The sequence below is a fragment of the Rhea americana genome, unplaced genomic scaffold (genome assembly GCF_003343005.1).
Source record: "Rhea americana isolate MKP2758 unplaced genomic scaffold, rheAme1 scaffold_95, whole genome shotgun sequence".
Classification (NCBI taxonomy): Eukaryota; Metazoa; Chordata; class Aves; order Rheiformes; family Rheidae; genus Rhea; species Rhea americana.
The window spans coordinates 2,727,141-2,754,280 of record NW_028187144.1 but is presented as its reverse complement, the minus strand read 5'-3'; the positions used below and the strand labels follow the sequence as shown (position 1 = coordinate 2,754,280).

The window sequence follows — 27,140 nt, the reverse complement described above, 5'->3', positions numbered from 1 at the left end:
AAAAACTTTCCATGGCAACAGTCAGGGAAAAGATGGGGCCAGAAACAGCCTGAGACTTAGTTCACCCTCCAGGACTGTGAATGTCCCTTTACAGTGCCCTATCAATGCACAACTCCAAAGGCACAGCAGCACTGCAGACTTTATCTTCCCTTGGTGTGTGTATTACGTTCTTGCATGGTAATGTGCAGCAGGYGAGGTGATAAAGTGTATTCACCCTGGACTGCTCCACCTGATTCAAGCCCACTCAGTCATTTCTTCAGGGACTCCTGCAAATGCTTTCAGCATCTGAGCAAAACCGAACAACTGCTATTTGGTTGTTGGTGTCTTTTTAAAAATAATTYTCTCCTCTCCTCCCCCAAATGGATGCTAGCTTTCCAAGAGAGGCAATATTCAGACACCAAAATGATGTACTGTGAAGACAATGAAAGTGGAGTTGTGAACCGGGGAGCAATCCTGCAGCTCTATTTGGGTGAAAGCAGCTAGGAACCTGGCYCCTGTGGTAGAAAGTTAGAGTAATCTGGGAGCCTCACTCCCCTTTGCATCTTTGAACAGAAATCCTGGATGCTGTGTTTGGCTTTTGAAGAAGAAAAAAGGACCTAGAGAAGAATTTCTCATAATGTGAGAATTTCTCATAATGTTCTGCACTGCCCTGTCTCCTATGTGCCCAAAAAATCCTTGGTTAGAGCATGAGCTCTGAAACTCATCCTCTCAATGTCAGCACTTTCATGGCACTTGCCCTCTATCTTACCTCCTTTCCCATCTTCCCACTCCTGTGCTTTAAGCACAGGCTCACTCTGTATGTGTGTGCAGTGCCTAGCATAACAGCACTCCAGTCCTAGAAAGGGGCTCTACATTCCAGACATGGTACAAATCAATAATAATAATAATAATAATAATAATAATAATAATAATAATAATAATAAATTCTTTTCAAATGTTCCATTCTTATGGTGCTTCTGGAGCTTTTTCAAGGCTCTTTATTTTTCTAACAACACTATAGTTTATTTTATCTTCACAGCTTTGAATTGAGTCATTGTAATGCCTTGGGCCAATTACAAAAGTGCCGTTCTTATCTGCCCGGGGCAGAAGCTGATGGATAGCCTGTGGTATTGCTCTTTCTATTTCTGTTCCAAGGCTGCACAAGCCTAAATATATGAACTTAGGATATGAAAAGCCAATGTGTGAGGTGCAAAATCATGCTGTGTGGCAGTTCCTGGGTCAAGCTAACAGAGCTCCAGCAACTCCAGGCTCCAAGTCATCTGACTGATGGCGCAGGGGGTGACRTCAACTGCAAGAGCTGCGTTGCTCAGCCAAGGCTGAGTGATTGAGATGACAGAAGGTGCTGAACACTTACAGGCAACTGTGAACTCTTGGAATTTCGTTTTGTTTTGTGGGTGAGTGGAAGAGTACTGAAGGTGCCCAGTACCTCCCAGCATTAGGCTTCAGCTATATGAAAATACACTACGAGTCAGAACAATACCACAAGTTTCCCGTGCAGTTCTGCCCCATATAGATAACACCAGGGTTATTTTTTTTTCCTTAATTCAAGGACCTAGTGTGAGCTGCATAGATAAAATAAACAATGGTATTGACAGTGTAAAGATGCCTTTCATTACTGCAGACCTTACGGTTCAGCTGCACTAGGGTTCATGGAAGGAGAATCAGTAGCACTGGAAAGAGGAACATTTTAGCAATAATTGCAAACTTTTTCAAGGAAAAGGCCAAAGTCAGTTAGAGTTCCTCACCAAACACAGGGGCAGCAATTCTCCATCTGTTTTGTTTTGTTGTTGGCAGCTTCTGGAGAACTGACATCTTAAATCCAGATTTCTGTTTTTTAAGAGTGACTGAGTGGAAATGAGCTTCAGTATGCAACCAGAGTTTTCACATCTCCTTGTGATTCCTTTAATAACTGTGAAAGCACTGTTCACAGAAGAGCTGTAGCAGTCACTGGTAGTCATACACGTTTTTCTGAATGACCGTTCAAGGCAACAAGATATACTATCTCTACAGCCTCAGTTAACTGGCCTGTATACAGCTTGAAAATACCAGAGATAAAACAGTTTGATAACAGAGAACACTGGCAGTTGTTACCTGTGTTTTGTGTATGTCCCAGTTGAGCTTGTGTAGAAGATCCCCCAAATGATACTGTGGTGTTCCTGCGTGGTGTGAATTAACTTCCAGCCCAAGTCTCTACTGAGAGTAAACTTATTTCCTCCCCACAAAGGAAGACAATTTGTCCCTCGTCAACAGGTGGTTTCTGACTTCTTGTRGTATGAGGATGGCAAATCCCATTGAGGAAACAGAGACCAAACTCAAAGGCAATCAATCATGTTTAAACTGAAACAAAATAGCTTCCATGTGAAGCCCAAATCCACTRTTCTGATGGGATTTTTAAGAGGCATTACACATGGCCAAGAAAGTCACCCACATGTTACTCAGATTTAGGTAAGGTCAAACTCATACTCTAGACACAGCAAAAATTTAAAATCTAAGCTGTGTTCATACATTCACTGATACATGAAAAATGCATGCTGATGCAGCATGCATTTAGTCTCATATTAAAAATATTAAAGTCATATTTAAAATAGCAGAGTTGACAAAGGTTATGTTAAAAAAAAAAAGACCTCTTTTACTCATCCTGGCATCTTGCAGAGGAAGAGCCTGAGTGAGCAGATAGGCTGCATGGTACTTYCCTAAAGTACCACACATTAAGGCTTCAAAGAAACGAGTGATGGTAGAGCCCAAAACTGAGCTCTGCACTCTTGTGGGCYATAGCAGCGAGCATCCTCCTACTGACCAAGGATACCAAACACTGAGGCCAAAGGGCTCARAGTGGGCTAGAGCCCTGTGGGCACCCCAGCCTGTCCTCAGCATCCAGCCAAGCTGCYGTAGGATAGGTGTGGCTTTGCTGAAAATCCCCATACTCTTTAAGGGTGTGAGTTTAGACTGCATTTCAGGATCTGACTAATGGGTCTGCACACAGTGCTTATCCCACACAGTCACTGCAATACCAGATGTAGGATGTAGTGATGGAYAGGCTGGGTTTATTGCCCATCTACACTGCACTTTAGCTGTGTGCATCAGTTTGCACTAAAAGCTAGCATAGGCTCAGACCTTTTCTCAGACCACTCCTTAGCCTCACYTGAAGTCCTGGCCTGCATGTGGATTTGCACAAGGTGAACTTGAGGTGCATTCATGCTTCATGACTGGGTCATGCTTKGGCCTAACACAGGGTATAAATATTCTTAAATTCTCCAGGTACCATATTTTGCTCAGGCAGCTTAATGACAAAGGTTTTGTYAGTGCTAAGATACATCCAAGTATAATTAAGAAGCCAAGTAACTTTTAGAGCAACATTATTACTTTGTCTTCAGAAAAACACAGCTGWCAGTATAGATTGCAGCATACAAGTGCTGCAGTTTTACTTGAGCCAAAGTCCASTCAGATCAATGGAAATGTTCCTATTAATTTCARTGCAATATGGATTGAGTCTAAATTGGGTAACCAGATTCCATGTTAATTGARTGTTCTTCAAGAACAACCCACATGAAGCTGAACTGCATGCATCACAGCTTGGCAATGACCCAATGGTTGGCATGGGTCAGCTATTAGCCTTTATCATATATCRTAGCAACTGACTGAATTCGTTCATTAAAGATAGAAGCAGACTGATCTATTTCTCCTTGATAATGCCAATAAATAATTTTGTGATGTTTATGCTGTCCTTTCTTTCCAGTTCCCTACTCTTGGTGACTGTGGCTGTCTAAGAAGACCCAGAATGTGCCTGTGCATTCCCATGCCAAAAAAAACAGCTTCACATGAAAGGCTTACTAACTAATACCAGATAGGGATGAGTAGGTATTTGAGAAATGGATTATGTGCAAATACTAGATTTGAGGGAGACAGTCTGGAAGGGCTAGAGCAGAATAGCTATTCCACACTGCTTCCCTGCCTTTCACAAGMTCAGGGTGACTCTGGAAAAAATCTTGTGATTTTTTTACAGTTTGGCTTCCAAGGCAAATGAAGCTGAGGCACAGGGAAGCACTCAGCACAAAATWGGAGCATGCAGTCAAGCACTGAAGGTGCATTAGCCTCTGCATTTCCAGTTGACACTTAACGCTTCTATCACAACATTTTCCCTCCCAGACAAACTCTAAATATTATGTTCCTCTGGTATACAGTGATTTATTTATACAGCTTGATTTATACACAGGTGGCTGTTCAAACTCTGAGCATTTCTAATAAACCATGAAACAGAACCCAGACAATAAAGATCAGTGATAAATCCTGCATTAAGCCTCAACCATATGGGCACAGTTTCAGAATGACAGAGTGCTCTTTAAAGCCCCAGAGTTCAGAACTAAAGCAATAGCATCTTTCATGTGTTTCTTTCATATGAAGGCCTGGTAAAACTTACAAAGGTTGATTTAATGGTATGCATTGCTGGCTTGCAAATCTTCAGGGATACACAGAAGCCATAAAACCATTTTAACTGGACAGGTAAACTAGGTTTGTGGCTGCCTTGAGCTGCTGAGGCTATTGATGAATCAAAGCCAGAATTTACAGTATGCCCTGAAGACTGACAAATTTGGGCTGCTTGGGATCAAGAGAAGAAGAAGGAAGTAAAATGATAAAGTCAAGGTTCCTTACATGAAATCCGCTTCAATCAGAACCAGTAAATCATGTGCTTTCACCTTAGATACAGCAGTTCAAATTGATTTGATGAATACAAAGGAGATCTACTATTTATCTTAATGAATATCCAAGGGATAGGAAATACCTTATAAAAACATCATTACAGTTTCTCAACAAAATTCAGCACCTTTTCTCTCCTTCACATGAAAAAGGAAAAACCTCCTCAACTCAAATTTTAGTAGTCTCACGGATTTAGGCATTTTCAGGTTATGGGCCAGATCATCGGCAAACGCATGGAGATGTACTGTGACACCAGACACTGCTGAAAGGATTGTTTTTTAACAAAAAAACAAAAAAACAAAACACTCATCTTCTTGAAAAATTGAAAAGTTTCTTTAGAAAAACTGTTCTATCAAAGACCTTTTTGTGCTTGGAAAATGTTCTCTTTTTGTGCATCTATCAAACAATTAAATCCCCACTTTGCTCCCCGGTTGTCTGATTGTCCACATGGTGTGAATATCAGGTCCCTTCTGAAATACTTAGTTTCCTCTGAAACAAAACCAGGGTTTTGTTCTTGATAGTTTGCTCCAGAGTAAGCTCCCTCTATTTACTCAGTCCTCCAACACATTTCTCGCAGGCTTTGCACCCTCAGATGCCCAGCTGTGTATATTCACATGCTACATCCCAAGGCATACAACACATAACCTCAGTGTCATGTCACAAAAAAAAAAAAAAAAAATATTTTGCTGCAACAGAGCCCTCACATTATTTTCTATATTTTAAACTTGAAAAAATGCACAAAATAATTTTTATTTCCATGAGCTACCATGGCTGCTCCCCATAGGGCCTGGAGGAGACCTCACACCAAGAGCTGTGTAGTGTGGATGTGCCTGCTTGCTCTGAGAACACAGACTACAGCGAGCCGCTTCTGGTGGCACAGGGGTCCTGTCCTCCTCTGATGCCAGGCCTGCAAAGGTGTCTGGGCCTTACATCAGCAGCAGGAGAATAGCATCAGCTACTTGTGAGCTTTCCCTTAAGGCAGCCGTGGAAGAGCTGCTCAGTCTGACTTCCCGTTTCTGCCTGACATGGGGCGTTGACAAAAGGTGTGAAATTTTWTTGTCAGACCTGGAAACACTTTTGCTGATTTTTGCATGCACCTGAAAGTGATAGTTCCCATCTGACTCATCTCTAGTCATGGGAGAACTCTCAATTCCTTATTATAATCTTAATGTTGCCAAAATAGTGCCAGGCACATTTAATATTGGTTGTAGTAATACTTTATTTCTACRTAACACAAAGTGTCTCCCCCGCAGATAGCCAAGGCCCACTTCAGGGCTCTCAAACACACTGTCTTGCCCYGTTTACAGCAGCTTTCCCAAGCTAATAGTGGCATTTGTGCAGTTTGCTGATGGGTGACAGTGCAGAAACAGAAATTTCCTACCTGGGGAGAGGGAAGTTGAAAAGCTCTAGCTGGTTTGGGAATCACYATCTGGGGCTCCATCTAGTCAGCATGAAAGTTAAAATACTTGCGTGTTTTCCAGTCAGTGTGGCCAGTGTCCCCAAAGTCCAGGGCTAGAATTTCAACTTGCGTATCAGACGATCATGACCCTGTTCCTTAGTGGGCTGTGCAGTGGCAGGTACAGGTTTGGGCAGGGGTAGGRGTAGGTGAGGAGATTGCTTTCACAAATCTTCACACTTGAGAGCTAGTGAGCCACAGTGCTGCTGAGCATCTCTTTCGTGTATCCCCAAACTGCCATCCTCTCAGGACTGGAATCAGAGCGGGTCCAGACATTTTCCTTATTATTCTCTATATGCCAAGTTTATTTTTTTATTCAAAGGCCCAYACACAGCTTGCTTTCTGTAGCTTTACCTTGGAACATTTTATTTGGTCACACATGTTCTATTCAATACTACTGAGAAGCAAAATTGCTTTACACTTAACTTCATATAGGAGTCCCAAATGCTACCTGGATTATGTATAGAATATATGAATTATATAAATTTTGAAATGGCTTCACTTTTGGCAGCTCAGAAAGTTTTTCAGAAAGCATGTTATTTAGTCTAGTAGGAGATAATTTCAGTTCTTTGTATGTGAGATTATTGCAAATGAGYGTTTGTAATAATATAATGCTCTAAATAGTTTATTTCACTTTAGAAAAACAAAATCAGAAAAGTCTCAGTGGCTTCCTGATATATTTGTCATTTATATYCTCAGCCCTGAAGCCTTTTTCATTCAAGTGCAGAAATCTCTCTGTACAAGTTAATATGTAGGACTGTGATAGTAATTTAAATAGAAATAAATAAGAATTAGAGGGGCATTACAGGGAGGACAGTTACCCCTTTTGAACCCAACTGGTTAGAAATCCAGAGCTCTGGAGTTGGCTGAGTTATGACAAGAAACTGCTAATGGACTCAGTTCCTTCTTTGGTATAAYCCTATTCTCTCACAAAATGTGGGTTCACTCCTGTTCACGTAGCTGCAGCAAGAATCAAGCAGCAGGAGACAGTTTTCCTGTTCACAGGTTTAAGTACTGTTCCTGCTTATCCACACTTCAGATGCTCTTTCTTAGCTCTTCCATAGGACTTGGTTGCAGCATTTCTATGTCCTACATGCCTGGTGGTTCTTATTACCTTGTTGCCTTCCCTAGTCCTTCTGAGTGTCTAAGACACCAGCGTTTGCATAGCAATTACCGTGGAGTCTCTCCACTAGGACAGTCATTGTATTCTTCTTCTAGTGATGTTATCTTTTATTTGGGCAAACGCTTCTGCCAGGGTGCTTATTGGCTTCTCATGGCTATCTCAAATCAAAAGAAGTGGTCATACTCTGCGCAGTATGATTTTCTAGTCACCAGGGAGACTAATACATGCATATAGAAGTCTATAGTGATCAAATAGCTATAGAATAAGAAAGTAAGATTTATAAATATCTTAAAGAAATTAGTTTTGAGAAAGGATTTAGGCACTGGGGATTTCAGTTTATGGCATTTGTGTCTGCAGAAGCCCTGGGAGCAATGGTGAATGGACCCCTGTGGTTTCAATTTAACAAGTTGAAATACAGGTTCTTGCTAACAAGCCAAAGCTTGTTAGTTTAATGCTACCACAGRTTTGCCTACGTGGGCTGCCCTTGCCTCCTGCAGACTGCAGTGAACAGAAGAGAGGCCTCCAAGAGGAGAGAAATTGCTGAAGAAAACTGTGCTGCCCGGTCTGGTCATTCATAAGCAGGGAGGCAGTCAGAGGCACTTCTGAAGATTAGCCTCAGTATCTCATTTGAATACTAAAATTTTTCAGTTATTTCTTGATGTGTTTAAGGTTATTCCCGGGTAATTCCTGCCTTGGCGCTTGCCTGGAAGTAGCCACATTTTAAATGAAACTCTGCAATGCCTCAGTCTTTGTAGAGTAAAATGTATTCTCCTTGGATTAGCACACTGATGACTTCTAGGACTGGACACCTCTAGGGCCAGTAAATTGAAACAGCATCGTCTCCTTGATCAGCAGAACCTCAGAGAAGTGAAAAACCTCATCAATTTGTGCAGTGATTTACTTTTTAGGTGATGTGTACTTGAATTCCAGCTGCTTGTTTACTTGTTTACATTTATATTTGCTGAGGCACAGAACCTTTCCCAAATAAATAAGAAGTACTGAACTACCAAATGATTTGTACATAATTTGACTGTAGAATAACACAGTGCATATGCCTGGATTCTTCCACAGATTTCCCATGGATTCTATGGATTTAACTGTCCATGGCTAGATTTCACAGTCTGATTCTGAATATTTTAGTGATGTTCAGGCTGAAGAAAGATGTTGAAAACCCCCAGCCCTAGACTTGATGRCTATGTCAATTTTTAGATAAAAAATAAATCTCTTTGCCTTGTGCAGCTTACTTTACAAATAAAGTCACTGTAAGTYCATGTACAAGGAAGAAGAGGGAGGCAAGAAGATATCTGGGCTTTGCTTTTCCACTAGAAGGCAGAGCAGAGCTGTTTTATCTCCAGGACGCTCAGGTTCTCYAGAGCCAATATTAGTGAAAGTCTGAAAATTCTTTTCTTCTTCACTGATCAAGAGGAACCTGCTCAACTTGATCTCCAGCAAAATCTGTGCAGTGATGGCATGTAGAGCTGACTTTTTCACTCAAGAAAGCACCATCCCTATGTTCCCCAGGTAACAACTTAGCTCATCTGCAGAGGGACGCATACCAGTGAAAATAAATGTTTAGGGGAGTGATTCACTACTGTTTTGGCACCACATTACTTACTGTGTCGCATGTGAGGTGAAATGACATCTCCTTTTCCCTAGCCTGTTCTCAGGCCCCTGGCTCTCAGATGGCCCTGAGAATGCATGGCCATCTAGTATCAAAGAGGGCAAGGGCCTTCAGAGAAAAGGGCAAAAGCCGCTTTATATACACCACCAGATAACTGTCATCTAGTAAAAATATTCTGCCACTGGGAGCTGAGCTCAGTTAGATTTGTGTCTGGCAACAGGCTCTGCTTCTCATTACCACTTGGTCAAGCCATCTAGCCCTGCTACTTTCTCACTGTAATGTGACTGAAGAAGGAAGAACTGCTTGTGAGCTCAGGTACATCACGGAATCACAGAATATCAGAATGGTTGAGGTTGGAAGGGACCTCTAGAGATCATCTAGTCCAACCTCCCTGCTCAAGCAAGGTCACCTAGAGCATGTTAGACAGGGKTGAATCKAGGTGGGTTTGGAAAATCTCCAGAGAAGGAGACTMCACAACCTCTCRGGACAACCTATGCCAGTGCTCYGTCACYCTCACGGTAAAGATTTTTTTCCTTATATTYAGGTGGAACTTCCTGTGTTTYRATTTCTGCCCATTGCCTCTTGTCCTGTYGCATGGCACTACTGAAGAGTTTGTCCACATCCCCTTGACACCCTCTCTTCAGATACTTACACACATTGATAAGATCCCCTCTCAGTCTTCTTTTCTCCAGGCTAAACAGGCCCAACTCTTGCTGCTGTTCCTCATAGGGCAGATGCTCCAGCCCTCTGATCATCTSYGTAGCCCTATGCTGGACTCTCTCCAGTAGCTCCATGTCTCTCTTGTGCTGGGGAGCCCAGAACTGGACACAGTAGCAAGATCACCTCCCTTGACCTGCTGGCAACACTCTTCCTAAAGCATCCCAGGAGACCATTGGCCTTCCTGGCCAYAMGGGCACATTGCTGGCTCAGGGTCAACTTGTCATCCACCAGCACTCCCAGGTCCTTCTCKGCAGAGCTGCTCTYCACARGGTCAGCCCCCAGCTTGTACTGCTGCCTAGAGTTATTCCTCCCTAGGTGCAGGACTCTGCACTTGCCCTTGTTGGACCTCAGGAGGTTTCTCTCCACCCAGCTCTCCACCCTGTCCAGGTCTCTCTGAAGGGCAGCACAGCCCTCAGGTGTGTCAGCCACTCCTCCCAGCTTGGTATCATCAGCAAACTTGCTGAGGAGGCACTCTGTCCCCTCATCCAGGTCATTGATGAAGAAGTTRAACAGGATGGGACCCAGTACTGAGCCCTGGGGGACACCACTAGCCACAGGCCTCCAACTAGACTCCACRCCACTGATGAYGACCCTCTGAGCTCTGCCTTTCAGCCACTTCTCAATCCACCTCACTGTCCACTCATCTAACCCACACTTCCTGAGCTTGCCTAGGAGGATGTTATGGGAGACAGTGTTGAAAGCCTTGTCATTTTAAAACTGAGAGTGTGAATTATAAAGAGGAATAAAACAGTGTGGGAGCTCTACATCTATTTGGCTCAGAGGCATGTGGATACCGTAAGATGTCATGTTAAAAAGAAGTAGGGCTGAGAATAAGCACTGATTTCATTCACATGGGCACATGCACACATACGTGCTGAAAAAAGATTGCCAATTCATCTGAATAACTGAGGTATGAGCTGTGTTTYGGTGATCTGAAATCATCACTAGGGTTTTCCCTACTAACATCARGCATGGAGATGTTTCTAATATAACAATAATGTAATTATTGTTACCACCCCGTAATTTATTTGCAATATTTCTTACAATAGCAATTTACTTGCAGTCTGATCTTTGAGGAGATTGTGACCTGTCATTATCCCTGAGTCTGGAAAAAATAAAGAGTAATGAGGTCTCCGGATAAGCATGAACAGGAGGGCAAGGAACCAGCTTGTTTTGCGGGAGGCTGGCTGAGAAGACCTGAAGTCCGCATTAGCTGAGATGATAGCCATCCTGCCATCCAGGAGTCAGGAAGGAGTTAATATTTTCTTCCAGGGGATGTAGGATAATGATGGCTATGTAACTGCTTCATCCGTGATGTTTAGAAACGAGCAGAAGTGACTGACCCTAAGATAAAGACCTGAATAGTTTGAAGATTTTCAAGAGGGGCTGTAGGTCTCCAACCCAGCTCTCCATAGAGGGAAAAGGTGCTACTTAATCTTACTGAAAGCTTCTTGATGGAAAAAAATGCTACTTCTTTGCTCAGCAAAATGCAGGTGAGCAAGTCAAATATCCTCTTTTATTGCTGTGTACTCAGTTAATGTTATTTAAATTGCACCGGTGTTTTTAAGTTCCTCACAGTACTGGTTTAATTTCTACTTGAAGGAAGTTACAAATTTTTAGTAATCACAGGATTAGGTAAAATATGTTGCAATTTCAAAAGGAAAAGAACATGTAAGTGGGATAACTCTAGCTGTTTGTAGTATTTCTCTTGCTTTAGCAAATGACCCTTTTGTCTTCCATGTCAGGTGGCTTCCTGCAACGTGCACTGTTCAGGCTCCTGGGAGAATAGATTTGGGTATAACTGTGCTTCACAGAGAAAGAAATATGATACATTTATATCTGGATCTTCCCAGATCACATGTTATACATCTGCCTTTTTAGCTATGAAGCTCCTGAAGGCTCCTCAGGTCTGACTTACGTGTTATATATGCCAAGTACACAATATTGCTTCTTAAAATAGTAGCAATAAGCTACAAATTGTGGATAGTTCTTAGATATTTCACGATCATAAGCAACTAACACATCAGCTCCTGGATTAAACTGGAGCAGTTTAAATGACAAGATACTCTGCCCTCCCAGTTTTTACATTACGGGATTTATATTATTATTTTGTATGATTTGTTAAATGCTGATAATTTACTTAACTCTGGCTTAATCCTCCACTGAACTGAATAGAAATTTCCATTGATATCTGTCTGAAATTTCTCCAGCAGTACTCTTTGATCTCACTGTATAGTCCTGCAGTTTAACAGGAGACTGAAAATAACTATCACATATGTTGTTTCATATTCAATTTTCTTAGTTATGATTTGGCACTGACACTGATGGATGCACACAAGCAACCCCGTAATTCTTCTGGACTTTCTARACCTCAGGCTAAGATATGTTTTTATTGCCCATTACTTCCTTAGGACCTGCATCTTCCCCTCATGGCCCAGGTTTTTGACTGCGCTGCTGTGTCTGTGTCCCATGTTAATCCAGATTGCTCTCCCTTCCCTTCTTGCCTTCTTCTGTGGTTGCTTCAGGATGCTGCTGATTAACCAAAGGTCCACTTTTTATTAGTTATGCAAGAAGATTGCACCAACGGCTGGGCAGTTATTTGGGCAGATGTTGCACTGCAGTGTAAAATTTGGAARGAAAATCAGGTAGTGAAGCAGATTATTGACCTGTACTGGTCTGTACGTAGAGGCTCAGGATGCAGAACTTCATACTTCACTGCCTACCTAATGGATAGATAATGCCCTTCACATTGACTGAATTGCCCTTTTTTTCAAATTCAAAGCTCAGCTCAGCCTATGATCCTGGCAGTAGCTGTCAATTTGACATTTCAAAGCTCAGATCAAATAAAAAATCATAATGAGAGTTACTTTCTGCAAAAAGGGAACAAAACTTCCTAGTGGGTGTCATTTCCTTGCAGCATAAACTCTGGRCTGAATACTATGAAATATGCAGCTCCCACTTCCATCAGTTGGAAACTAGAGCCTTTATCATGATGCCTCTCAACCTGCTTTTAGGAAGTTATAGCGATTTGACAAGTTAGTTTCCATCAGTGACTTAGTAAAAATTAGCTGACAAGCATTTCTAAATTTGTTGTAGGTAATATATTGCCTTGGCTCTGACAAAACCGATGACTTTTGCTGGCTGGGGTGTGTTCAGCGTAGAAATGGTGCCAATAACATCGGCCAGGAAATGCATGGGGAAAGGAAATCACAGCCTGAATGTTTGATTGCTTGCAGTGTTCATGTTAATTGGGCTAAATTAATCATTTCATTTAAAAGCAGAAGTGYTCTGATATATTTCTCTTTTTTAATGTTAGAAAATGTAGAACCTGGCTTTAATAAAATKTAATTCTTTAAAATATATAAAAAGATGTGAAAATGCTCTATACAATTTTAAAATGACTTAAATTTTCTTTGTTCTTGAAATTATTTCTTTATGCACTACAGTGCTACTTTAACAGGACAATTTTTAATTTATAAAATGATTCAGTGCAATTACGGTGTACAGATGACAGAATTTATAAATCTCAACATGATGCCTTGTGCATTTCTTCTCTGTTAATTTATATTGCATGTGGCTCTGCTATGCAGAAATCGCAGCTGCTCTAATTGGAGATGCTTAAGTAATTTCTTGGTGAATATTGKATCCCTTACTGTGTCCGGTCTGGAAATTTGGCCCTGTGGGTTTTTATGATTTCTCTGTTTCCAAATTTAAAGAATTTAGAAAGTGATTCAGTCATTATCACTCCTTTAAGCATTTTTTCAAAAAGAAAAGCCACTGACCCAATGGTCAGTAGCACCTCCTTGCTAGATACTGAAAAAAACATTTAACACTTCAAAATGTAAGCTTTTTTAACCTGCATCGTTGTGAGAGGGAGATATCTGTGGTAAGTTGTTGATCTAGCGGATGAGATGTGTTTGCTCTTCTGGGAAGAACAAATCAAGCAGAGGATTCTGATGTATGGGAAATGAGGGAATAATTTACATCAGTAAGCAAAGTAATTGTGGTATTTATGTCTCTGTCTTAGAACCATGTTAGCTACTATCTCATAACCAGAATATATTTACAGACCAACTCAGAAATTTGCATCACAGCATTTAGTAATGTTAACTTCTCTCAGATAGCTTGCAAATGAAGTGCTTGCTAACTAATTAGTTGTCATTTCTGGTGGATCATTAGTAAGGAAGGGAACTCTCTACTGCCATAACTATGGCACCTCATAGATTGTTTGTCTATAAAATAATACAATAACAAAGATCCTGGTTCCATGAGATGGTGATGAAACTCTAATACTGTGCTTATGAAATTTTGTGTTGTGACCATTCATTATAGTTAGTGCAATTTTCTCTGTATATTATGTTACAATTTTTGACAATATCTATGGCATTTTATTTTTATGGTGGCATCTGCACCCACATATGGAGCATGTCCCGGGGGATTGTTCAAACACAAAAAATACACTGTTTGCTCTTGAGATCCTCCAACTGAAAAGACCAATTAATGTGCTTACTCTCCAGGAGATGCTTTCATGAGTAGGTAAAAAAAAAAAAATAGAAACGTTGACTAAGGAAATGATGAACAGYGCTAAGACTGTAAAGCCAAGTTTCCAAAATTTAGAAGAAATGGAAGCAAAGGCAATGATTGTATTGTGTGTATTGTAGCAGAAATTTGAAGATTAGCTCTAGTATCTCTGAGTTTAAGTGTGTGCTTTCACGTCCTTGCTATGAGAGAACAGCATTATGTGTAATTATTTGCCATTTTATGTATTTTGGCAATATATTCCATTTTATAAGTGGTCTTTTCCTATGCCAAACTCTTCCTTCATTAGACTTGAATGAATTGGCAAGATAAAGTAAGCTGTATGGAAGAAGTGGAGGAAGTGGTGAATCCCAACATTCAGTCTCTTGGTTATTAATGACTTTTGAGAACAGTAAAAGGAATTTCAAGCGAAGGCTGTCCTGGACAGAACTCAGTGGCTGCTGAGCCAAAGGAGGCCAAGCTGTCGGCAAACCACAATCCCGAGAGCGTGGTAGTTGTACTTGCCACATCTCCACTGCATCCCTGGCCCTTCTGACAGTCAGTAGAAGCTGTTCTGCAGGTGGYGTGAGAAGAAAATGTAAGCTTCTGTGTCAGCATAAAGCTTTGCAAATTATCAGAGGGATAAGCTGCACTGGGCTTGTTTCATACACCATCAGGTAACATTTTCACTCTGCACTTCGGAGGATGCTGCTTCACATGTGCAGTAGCTGTATTTTTGAAGCTTCCAAAGCAAAGGCAAAATTATGGAGAGCGATGTTGTGGGAGATATTACACTAGCTTCATCCAGCTCCACTTTGGACTTTCTTCTGCATGAAAAGTACTGAATAAATCCAAGTTAGTGACTGGAGAGAGCAGAGACTGCCTGAAGGCAATGAACAGATGTGTAGGCTGAGCGAGAAATGATAAGAGAAGAGAAAACTGAGCTAAGAGGATTTGGGCTTCATCAAACTTCCCGTGACTTAGACCATTAAGAGGAATAGAGAGATATAAGGGCTGAGGAACGATATATGTAAGGGCTTAACATTCATGACTTTAACTCTTTAATGTAGCTTTTTTGAGGATTTTTGAAGGAGAGAATGTTACATTTTTGGCTTCTTACAGAGCAATATATTTATTAGGCCTACTTAGAACTCAAAGGTGCTTTACTTGTATTTTTCAGCTGAGGCTTTATTTACAATTCTATAGATTCTGGCTAAATGCTATTGAATAAATTCAGCTCTAATTTTCCTAGGGAGGGAAAATGTTTAGGTTTTTTTGCACCTGTTCTCAGTAATGACCTCTGTGCTTTAAAACAAATGAAATAATTTTCAGCGTTTAATGGGTTTTGCTTTCAACAGCTACAAATAATCTAATTATCTAGCCACTGTGGGTACTGGATGATTTAAGAATTAAAGACACGATTAGAATCTGTTACAGTAATTAGAATCTGTTTCAAACCCATTGCCTGTGGCATTACATGGTAGTGAAAGAAGGGCTCCTGGATAAATGTAGCAGTTAAATGCAAAAATAAACATTAATATATTTTTTCTTACTAAAAAAGTCAAGATTTCAGAAGTCACATAAGTGAAATTGTCTGTCCTTTTGTATGTTATTTGTGTTTGAAGTATTTCCCACGTCACTGAACCCAATGGAAGGAAGATCACTGATTGAATGGGCTTTGGATTAAATTCACTTAATAAAATTGTGAATTAGTGAATAAAAGTAAAACTAAAAAATAGCGAATAAAATAAAAATTTAAAAATGCAATGAATAAAAAATTAGTGAATAAAGCATTATTACCTAAGTAAGTTAGTWGAAGTCATAATGAAAGAGGCATTGGTAGACTGGGAGGCATCAGGAGAACTTCTGCAGGGAAAGCAAGCCATGCCCCACAGATCAACTGGAATTCCTTGGAGGAGTCAGTGAGCAAGGGGATAAGGATGATCCAGTTGATGCAATGTTCCTGGACTTCCCGAAAGCTCTGACAACACTATTTGATCAAAGGTTATTAAAGGATTAGGCTCTAATGGCACAAGAAGAAGATGCTTTTGTAGAAAAGGATTGTGTTAGAAGACAAAGAGTAGGACTAAATGGTTTGCTTCACAATGAGGTTTATGGATAGTAGCATCCAACAGCCATCTGTGTTAGATCAGTGCTGTTCAGTCCATTCATTAACTGCATAGACCGTGGAAGTGAGGTAAGTAAATTTGCTGACAGCAGGCAGCTGCTGACCACAGAGAATTGTAGAAGGTCCTGATAAACCTCAGCTAATGGTCAATAAAGGAGCAGGCAAAATTCAGTGCTGAGAAGCAAAATGTTGTACCTACTTCTGGTGTGGRGGAGAATGGTCCTGTTTATGTGTGCCAGATTACCTGTTATCTCCTAGGAAGGAGAGTTGGAGTCACTGAGCTAAACATGTCAGTTCAGGGATGATCAAAGACAGCAGACAAACAGAATGGTAGGATTTATGAAGGTAGGAATTGATAACAAAACAGAGAAAACTGTGACACTGCATAAGTTTGTAGTGTAGCTGCATCTTAAATACTGGAGTCTGGCCACCTATGTCTCAAAGAGGATGTAAAAGTRCTGCAAAAGATACAGAGGAGGGTGCAAAGACCACTTGGGCATTGGATCCTTCCACAYTAAGAGACTAAGTAGATGGAGACTCTCAGCCTTGTAAAAGCAATGACTGAAGGAGACTATGAAAAAGGATACACTAAGGATTTTGAGAGTGAGGGAGCTGTCAGAGCTGTTCTGATGGACAGATTTCCCCCTCTTCTCCTTTTTTTTTCTTCCCCAGGTGAAGTGAGCCTCTGTGCAGGGGAACATGATGCCTTTCATTTCTTTCTCTCACTCTTTCACTTTTCGTCACGTACATCATGGAAGTTCGCAGGAGGAACCAGGGTGCCAGCTCAGCTGCAAATTGCATCGGCAAGGTGGAGCCGAAGGATATTTGACATGAGACAGGAGGGCAAAACTTTGAGAAACTCCTGCATCTCAGAATTTCCCAGTGAGATGGCAACCGCACTGTGCACGCTGCAGAGAGGATGTTGTGCCTGACAGTGGCTCTGCCTGTGGTAGCTGTAGCTATGTGAAAATGCAAAGAGTTAAATAATATATAGCCCTGCTACTATAAGTAGCACTGAGAGCCTGGAGATTAGTAAATGATAGATAAAGCACCACTTTGTTCAGAAAAAATTTTCCTATTAGTAAATGGTATATAAAGCACCTTGTTCTTCAGAAACKGCTTCCTATGCTGTGGTCAGATCGTGGCAGATGAGGAGGACAAGCCTGATAACTGATTGGCACTAAGTCACATGGGAGGTCTGGGACCATCAAGATTCCTTATGCTACTGGCATTTTTCTTTATTCCTTTAATATAGCAGTAAGCCATGGTGCAAACTCAGTCGAGCTGGGCAACGGGCAGCTCAGCAACTTTTGTAGCTTCTTGTGCATTTGCTTCCCTGTCTTTCTTCCAAAGCCCGTCACATTTGCCAGAGATCATCTGTGACACAGTTGCTAGGCTGGGAATCGACACTTCCTCCTTCAGCTCGTCTCTCCATGCCCTTTGCTTCCACGCCGCTTGCAAACCAGATCAGCACCACTTCCTTCCCCACACAGCTCAGTGGACTTGCCTGGATTCATTTGTATTATCTAACATACTTGCGGTTTTGATGACATATAATATGTATATGAGGTGGATTTTATCCTTTCAGCCCATCTGTTTTCCTAATATCCATCTTTATCTTACGTTTGTCCTTATCCAACCACAATAAAGTAGGACTCTGTCTTCTTCACTCATGCCACAGCTGAGTGCTTTCCCATAAGATGAGGAGTTGTGTTTTTCAGAATTATATGAATAGGGACCATGTTGCTATCACTTGGCACTGTAATAACAAATAATGTCTGCAGCTTGACTGGTCACTGGTGGAAGAAAAGTCTCTAGAGAGCATAAAAGATGTTTTTATGGTGGCTATTTCATATTTATTATTCTTGCAAAGAACATTCCTAACTTTTTAAATTAAATATCAGGAAAACAAGGAACTAAACCCTCCTGTTTCTGGACTTGCACCATGTTCTAATGGGCCTTAAGAAATGATCTCTTCTGGATGCATTTTAGTAGTGAGATAATTTAGATACTCTGGTAGTGAGCCACTGTCTGAGGGAACATGCTGAGCTGCATGGACCACTGGTKTGGTTCTGGAATGGTGATTCTGACCTTTCTTTGAATTTTATTAATGGTTAAAAAATACAGTAATCTCACATGCACTAACTACAGGCACCACACACATGTACAGACAAACACAGTAAGTACCAGGTTAATGAATGCTTGACTTTTTTGTTGTAAGGAGAATACACTGAAAATGTTTGCAGTTAGAGAGATCCTAGACAGGAAAAACTAGACAGAGCAAGTAATATGTTTTTTACTGGATCAGTGAAAAATGGGACTGTAGAAATACAAGGTGTGATTCATCTCATCTAAATGAAGACATCTCCAACCGAGCAAGAGGTTCTAGGCTTTGTTTATAACTGATAGAGGATGAGGTATTTTTAGGGTGCCATTTGTCTGGCCTGGGTTAGACCTCAACATCTGCTCAGCCGAGCGCGCCCCAGAGTCACACGTTAACGCTCTTGAGCGCAGCCGGTTCTCCGCAACGGGATGGGCAGAACTGTCCTCGCCTTGAGAGACAGCTCTCGCCATCTCTTTCTGTACCGCAGAAGATACAGCTATTTTAAGCCTTAACATCTCGGGCTGCTTTTTCTCAGACTCCAGGCCAGGATCAAGTTGGGGGCCGAGGAAGAATTCAAAGGGACAGACAGGCGGCAGCATTAGGCTTCATCTTCTTCCCTTCCCCGCAAAAGAATGATAACAGGCTACAGTTACTGCTCACAATAATTTATATTAAACAGGGAAACAGCTAATTACCTTTAATCACTGGCAACAGTCGTCTCTTTCAGGGCAAGAGAGTGAACTTCTCTTGCCTCTAAATTAGTGAGCGAATACTTGGGGGCTGTACAAAAGCAGGTGAGCCAGGAGAGGACCGTGCCTTTGGTGTCCCTGAGACTCATTGCCTTGGGACTACGAGCACAGGCTGATGGTATCAGACACTAAACTTTTTCCACTTCCTATGCAATAAAACATCTCTGGGCCAAAGATGCTGCTACCAAGTGACACTTGGAGCCAATGCAAGGAGAGATGCATCTAGTGAGTGATTCAGGACACCTGTGTCAGGCTGCAGCTCTGACTGTCCTGCGGGGGAGCTTCTCTCGTTCATGATATCTGTAGAGTATCTAGCGCATCCTAAATAGCTCCCGCTGTGCACCAAGAAAGGCAGGAAAGATCTGATGGAAGAGGCATCTTTRCGCAAATTACCTTCATGAGAAGCCAGGAATTACCGACTTAAATAAAACAGGGAAATCTTTTCCCAGTTCCAATCGTTTTTTCTTTTCCCATATTAAGGTAACGATGGATAATCAATATGGGAAATAAACACATCTTTAAAACAAACTTGAACACAGTCATTCCAGTACTGATGTATATTCTTTCTGCGACAGTGCTRCTCAGTTCTGCTCCAAATCCCATTGGCACTGTTGATTTCTATTGCATAATTACTACATTGCAGCATTTTTTAGACTGTGGCAAGCAAAATATTGCCAGCTGAGAACACAGTTTTAGGCTGCAATATGTGTCAAATCCTCTCAAAAGCTAGAAATCTGCAATTATATGCTGAAATATTGCCTCACTTACCGACTGATATGGTCCACACAGCAATTATTTTTGCGAAAGCCTTGGTTCTTGAGTTATAGCGGCTGTGATGGATGGGGTTTCGAATGGCAATATAGCGATCCAGCGAGATGGCACAGAGATGCATAATGGACGCAGTGGAGAAAAGCACGTCCAAGTAAATCCAAACAGCACAGAGCTTGGTAGGTAGAGGCCATGTATATCCTGCAAAAGAGAAAGTTGGTATCAGCTAAAAATGTGACATATTCATGTCTGGCTACATTTGTCCTATAGCACCTGTCCTTCTAGGAAGAGTTTGTAATAAGTGATGCCTTTGAAAGAAATTGCCTGACACTTTCTATTTTGAGACACCCTTCTATTTTTTTTCATTTGCTTGTACCCCTCTAAATCTTCATCTTTTGGGGATATCTCTGCTTTTTTCCTAGCCTACAGGCTAGAWGCTTTTTTAAAAAAAATACATGAATAATGTTTGATGCCATAATTAACCATTTCTGGCAGTAAAGTTAAGAAAAGATGAGCAATTTTGTCAGTGTAAACATGACAGTTCTCACTTTTATCTTTTTTCCATGTAATTACTTATTAACGCCTCCTGATATGCAAAACTTTCAAATGTCTGARGCAGAAACTTCAGATTTAGTGGCAGCTAAGGAACACCAAAGAAATATATTTTGTTACATTCAAGTAATATTTATGTCACCTATCATTAGACACCGACCTCACACTTTAATAAGGAGGTTACTCCTTATACCATCAGTGAACACAGATAGGCTTCTCCAGAAATAATAATCCAAAGTAAATACATTAATGTTTACCAATACCCAATCTAAATCTTACTTGCTGCAAATTAGTATTTTTTTTTCTGCTTACTCTTTYCACTGGTCATGAAGAATAATTGGTTACCATCCCTCCTGGAAGCTGTTGGAGGAAGGCTATCATATTTTACCTTTTTTTTTTTTTATTTTCTAGACTAAACAAAGTCAATTTTTTTTACCCTTTGCTTACAGACAGTGTTTTTAGAACTTCTGCGCTTCTTCTTTCTCTGCCCTGAAATCTCTTTAATTTATCTACGCATTGGTTATCATGGAGTGAACGAAATTGAAACTGGTACTTTTGCAAAGGCTTTCTGAGTGCTAAGTGGAATGAAAGATTGGTTCACAGGTCCTACAAGGAATGCCCTTATACATCCTGAAATGATGACAGCCTTTTGTATAAAAACATCATACTATTGACACATACTTACTTTATGATCCATTTTTCCCCCCAGATCTTGTTCAGTATTCCTGCAGCTTAGACAAATCTCCCCTGTAGTAGCTTGGTTTCTTCTTCCTATGTGGGTGTCTTTGCATTTATCCTCACTGAATTTCTTTAGTTCATTTCAGACTTTCTCCTCAGGGCTCCAGATCACTGTAGGCAAAGCTGTTCCTGTCCCCCTGATCTCCCAGCCTGGTGCTTTTGGAAAACTATGTAAGCTCTCTACGCTACCCAAATTATTAAGAATGGTATCGACCAGACACAGGCTAAGCAGAGCCCTGTAGGACCCCCCTTCCCAGGCCCTTCTAGTTCTGCAGGGGCCTGCTGCTATGTTCCCCTGGAGAAAGTTTTGCAGTTGTGGTGGTTTATTTTGGAGCACGTTACCCAAGCTGCCCATGGCAGTGCTGCGGGGGGCAATGCCAAAGCTGGCGTTGTGATAACATGCCAGTTTTTCACAGGCCGCCTGTCTCATTTGGAGATTTGGTGTGACAAAATTTGCAAGAACAGGAATAGAGGGAGAGACAGAGCAGCTAGGTCCATGTCTAATTAAATCCAGTCTCAGTAATAGGGAGACTTAATACTCCATGCTCTTGGACTGCTGTAATATGAGCTGACCCTAACAACCAGTCAGTATTTATGGATATGTTTTCTCTTGTTTTCCAGTCTTCCAATGGGGAATCCGGTCTCCGGAGTGCTGTTAACTGAGGGCTGGCATTCAGGGGCACATCTTGCCAGCAGCCTCTCCCTTTCAGGCCAGGCCAGTTTAYGCAAGGGAAAAGCTTTTCTACTTGACAGCAATAAAGTATTTTTTGCACTTGGCAACACATATGTGTTATCTTGCCTCAGCAGTCTTTGGGAACACTTTTTTCATGTTCTTCTCACCACTTGTCCTCGCTCTAGGCCTGGCTGGGATAGGGATAAACAGCATTCCTCTGATAAGCTACCTTGGAGGCTACCAGACCAAGGAAAGAGGAGCTGGATAAGCAGAGCCAACTGTGGGTGCAATAAAATGGAGGAGGTATGTAGATAACATCCTCCAGATAGGCCTTCAGGCATGGTTTGTGGCATGTGGTGTGAGGCAGCGTTGCCGTGCGTTGTGGTCTGGTTACCATCAAATTCAGTCTTCCACATAATCATGGCTGCAATTTAAAGATTTAGTAGGCAGGGAAAGGCTTGTGAGGTCCAGGATTTYCTGTGGTCAATGGGAGCTCATGAGGTCCTAGAGCTCAAGTGAGGGGGCCCCATCCAAAGGAGAGGCAAGTGATGCTCATGTGTCTGTGTGCTCAGTCAGTGCATTTTCAGACTGAGAGCCCTGGGAAAGAGAGGGTAGGGAGATCCTAGGATGAGACAAGTTTTTGCTTCTGTTGTAGCCAGATGGTAGTATACAGATGAGAAGGGATGTTCTCTCACAAGGATTTTGAGGAGAGGAGGCAAGGAAGTGAAGCTGGTCAGGATGACTGAGGTGCTGCTTGTTAACAGAAAGAGGTATGTGAAAATCTTCTGCGCAAAGGGCTAAGGAAGTGCTGTAAAGAAAGAGGACTGGAGAGTTCATAAGGAGTGCATGGTCGCTGAGGAGGCCCTGTGCACCATCCTTCTGTGACAGAAGCACATCAACTGTGGCCRTATCTAGGGTCAGCACATAGCTCAACAGGAGCTCTCTGGAATGCCTGGTCCTCCTGCAGCCACTCCACTGCAGCAGGGAATTAGAGAGTATCTGTCAATCCCAACAGCATTCTTCATGCTGATGTAGTGAAAATCTCCAAGATGGGAGTGACAGGCCTCTGGCCACCCAAGAATTATTCTAGTGGGAACCAACATTGTTGTTGAACTCTCCATGARTTCTGTTCCATGGACATATCCACCTTGGCAGGCAGGAGTGAATGTTGCTGGGTATCTTTTCTTGCAGTGGAGATTGATGCTGTTGACTGGATGGAGAAGCCTGCTTGGACCAAGGTTACAGGTTGCAGTTCTGGTAAGCAGAACTGGGACAGGCATGGATGGTGGAGGTGGCCGAGGCACCTGAACATGAATTGCCCACAGTAATGGTAAGGCTTTAGAGAACAAAGAAATTATCTCTCTTTGGAGCATAACTGAATTGCAGAATCACAGAATGGTTGAGATTGGAAGAGACCTCTGGAGATCATCTAGTCCACCCCCCCTGCTCAAGCAGGGTCACCTAGAGCACGTTGCCCAAGGCCCTGTCCAGATGGCTTTTAAGTATCTGCAAGGAACACCCCAACCTCTCTAGGCAGCCTGCCAGTGCTCTGTCACCCTCACAGTAAAGAAGATTTTCCTTATGTTCAGACGGAGCTTCTTGTGTTTCAGTTTGTGCCCATTGCCTCTCATCCTGTTGCTGGGCACCACTGAAAAGAGTCTGGCTTCACCTGGTCACCATCCCCCTTCAGGGGACCCGGGTAAGAATATATGTCCCAGCAGAGTCCTCAGCTTGGGAGAATATGCGATTTGCAGAGGGGGAAATCCGCTCACTTCCCAATGTGAGGAAACAAGTGTGATGCCACGTGGAGGGCCTGTGGGGTGGGCGGTGGGATCCCTCATTGCACGGTCCTCAGGGGTGCCTTGGCAGGGCGATGCGGGCACGAAGGCCTCTGGCTTGCACTGAGGACAGTCGGTGAGCATGGCATGGTCGTGCAGACGCGAAGCTGGCTGCTTGCTGGCCTTTCTCGGGGAGGCTCAGCCCCAACACTCCTGTGCCAGGGGAAGTTTCCCTCTGCGCCAGGCGCTAGCCACTCTGGGAGTGACTTGGTGCTGTGCCACACTAAGAAAGCTCTTCTGCGACTCCACGCGTGTTAGCAGCTGTTTTTTTCACTGGGAGTTACCCTGCAGAGGGCTCTCCTAGTGCAAAGCAGTGCTTTGCAAAGGGAAAAGCAGGGGTGGGAAAAGAGCAAGGAGGTAAAGCCCCCTGCCTGGTGGCTTTTGGTGACCAGCTGCTCTTCCRTACTGGTGACTGCAAAGGGGCAAGATGCACCTTTCCCACCCAGGAGCACAGTTTCAGTCAGGCTCAGGCAGCTGCCCTCCTTCGCTGCGTGCAGGAAATTCTGCGTCTCAATGTGTAAATCATTTTCGTAAGGTGGATTTCAGGCATCTCTTTCCTCGATGGCAGAGCCTGGCCAGCAGGAGTCCCTGTTGCATATCTCAGGGAATCACCCAGGATTTGAAAGGGTTTTTGCTAATCTCACAAATCAGATGATTTTTGCTCCTACAGCTCTGTTTTGTGCTGTATTTCCCACCAAAGGTCATTGCATCACTAATAAAATAAATTACAAAGTTATACTATTACCAATGCCAAAYGCAGTTTACAAATGCTGTTGAGGGCAGTTTGTGTAGAAATACTGAAAGGGATATCTGGAAATAAACTCCTAGTTTCCTGGGTGAAATCTCCCTAATGTGACAAGCTCATGCTCAGAGGTTTAGTCCTGGAGTACTGAAGTGATCCTATAAGCTGTACAAGTCTTCGCAGATGACCTCGCTTTCTTCAAGACATTGCCTGTCTTCTCCTTGAACTGTAACAATTCATTTGCGGCACCGGAGAATCCACTTCTCGAAGTTCAGGGGTGATAACAGCCTGCTAATATTTCTGTCGAGCACCACATAGTCTGCTGCTTTTTTCAATACATGAGCTACGCTGCAACTGATTTTGGTGAAGATGACAAGAAAAGTCTGCTATAAATCACCTAAAAGGCTATGAGCTGTGAGTTGCAATTCAGTTAATTCTTAAATAACTTCTCTTAAGCAATCATACCTAATGTTTAGTTTTGCATTTGTTGTAAATGTTACTGAAATTAACTCCCATGCATTYTTTAATTCCCAAAATATTTATTCCAGCATTTGCTGCTAAGTAGCTGTCTAAGCAGACAAAATATTGGTGTTAAGAGAAAGATTTAAGTTTGAATTATTTCATTAAAAAAATGAAGGGGCTGCCTACTTTGAATCTAAAGGTAGTCATTAGTGCTTCTGTTCATATTTGCAGAGCAAAGTAATTGTCAGGGCATTATATTCTCATTAGGAATATTGAAAATTATTAGCCAGGGACAAAYCTGAAAGAATAGAGAGAACAGAGAATCTTTTTACACTTTCTGAGACAGTTCTATCAGAATCAGAGCAGTAAACTGATGTTCTGGGCAATGTTTAAAATGTCTGTAATTAGAAATTTAAAGTAAGAAAAGATTCAAGTGCTCCACTTACTCTTACATCTATTAACCAGGTCTATGTGTTTTACCTTGTATGGAGTGATTACATTATCTTTGTAGCAAGAGAGTGGTATAATAACAGCAACAACATGTGCATGCAATGTTTAAAGCTACTCAGTACATGCAGTAGATTACGCAGGTAATACTCACCGTACAGTATGGTTAACATTGACACAGGCATGACAAGGAAACCCAGCAGCATATCAGCTATTGCAAGTGACATTAGAAAATAGTTAGTGGCATTCTGTAGCTTTTTCTCCAGTGACACAGCCATGATGACAAGAATATTTCCAGCAATGGTTAAAACAATCACTATCACTGTCAGCAAAGCTGGCCAGTTTTTCTCTGAAAGCTGAAACAGGGAAGAGTAGCACGGTGGACTCATGCTAGCTTCACATGAAAGATTAGTCAGGTTTTCAGAGTCCCCAGTCAAGTTAAAGAGATGTGAAATATTAATCTCGGCAGGTCCGTTAACATTTTTGTAGAGTCTTCTCTCRTGATTTAGTTGTATTAAGGAGTTTGCAGTTGGGTTCACAGAGCTCTCCTCCTCACAAAGAATATCCATTGCTAAGTCCAAAACTGGTGAGATAAATAGTGAAAAACAGGAGATTATCACCTTTTGTCACCATCAGGCTTTATATTCCTGAGCTGTCCATGCCAGAAGTTGATGGAACACAATCTTTCGTCGATTGTATTTTTGCCACTAACGTGCTGTAAAACACCATACCAGAATTACTCCGAATGATGGAATGTTTTGTTTTCAGTTCCCTAGGAAGTCCGGTGCTAGCACACATTGAAAATCCAGCCGAAGGGCAAAGCCAAAGCGTAGGGCAGAGAATGTGGACTTGAGGCTTCAGAGAGCAAAAATGTTGGAGAAATAAAAGAGAAAAAACTTTTGCAACCACTAGGACTCCCCTCTGGAGCTACATCTTATTGCTATTGGTAACTGTAATCACACAATTTTAAACCCAGCAGTATTAAAATAGCTTGCCATAGAAAACAGCAGAGCTGTCGCTTCTCTATTAAGAAAGTTGATTAAAGATTCCATCCAGCATCTTTCTCTCAAAATAATTAGATATGCTTTTATTTATAGTTCCTCTTCCATAATATGGCTGATAGTCTCTGACTTCTCTTGTATTTCGGTATCATTTTCAGCCTCATATCAGAGACTACTTATTATGCTCCATGTTGATTTTTATAGCTAATTGTACCTTTTGGCCCAGCATGGCTTCAAAATGGAAATGAAGCAGCTAAGTACTATGATAAAAAATACAATTTAAGGAAGACTTACATTGTACTTCAGAGCCCACACTCAAACTGCAATTAGGTTCACTCTGTACCCTGATTTACCGTGTCCTTCACTGCGTTTAGCCTGTTTTATGTCCGTTTTCTTCGGTCGCCTCCAAAATGGTRGTATTTGGAATAGGGATTTGTTTGTTTGCTTGTTTGCTTGACTTCTAAACTGCACACTTGCGTGAAGCCGGTCCCTGTGCTGTGAGTCTTGTTCTTTTCTTCCGAGAGATAGGCTGCTTGCCGGCTCTTTCCTTGTGCATTTCCCCTGCCCCAGGGCAAGCTATATTTAAAATAATAATAATATCGAAGCCCTTCTCCAAGTGCCGCCAAAGAGAGCGCGTGCTCCAGAAAGAGCAGCCGGCACAAAGGAATTACTGATTTCGACAGGGATGGAATTTCTTGCTCGCTGCCTTGCTCAGTTTGTCAGACCTCCCACTCTCTAGATGTCATAAACTGCGAGGCAGCAGCAGCAGCGGAGGGCAGACCAAATAGGGTCTCTGGTTACCAGC

At 42.0% G+C, this 27,140-nt stretch overlaps 1 protein-coding gene across 1 annotated transcript in view; it reads right to left on the bottom strand.

The window, feature by feature from the left end:
- Positions 1-25,955, bottom strand: part of HTR2A (5-hydroxytryptamine receptor 2A) — a 27,945-nt gene extending 1,990 nt beyond the window's left edge. Inside the window, exons 1-2 of the mRNA XM_085324918.1 lie at positions 25,489-25,955; positions 19,883-20,083 (exon numbers count right to left, since the gene is read on the bottom strand). Of these exons, the coding sequence (XP_085181044.1) occupies positions 19,883-20,083; positions 25,489-25,903 (616 nt within the window). The 5' untranslated portion in view covers positions 25,904-25,955. The remainder of the gene's footprint in view (positions 1-19,882; positions 20,084-25,488) is intronic.
- Between the last annotated feature and the right edge of the window lie 1,185 nt (positions 25,956-27,140).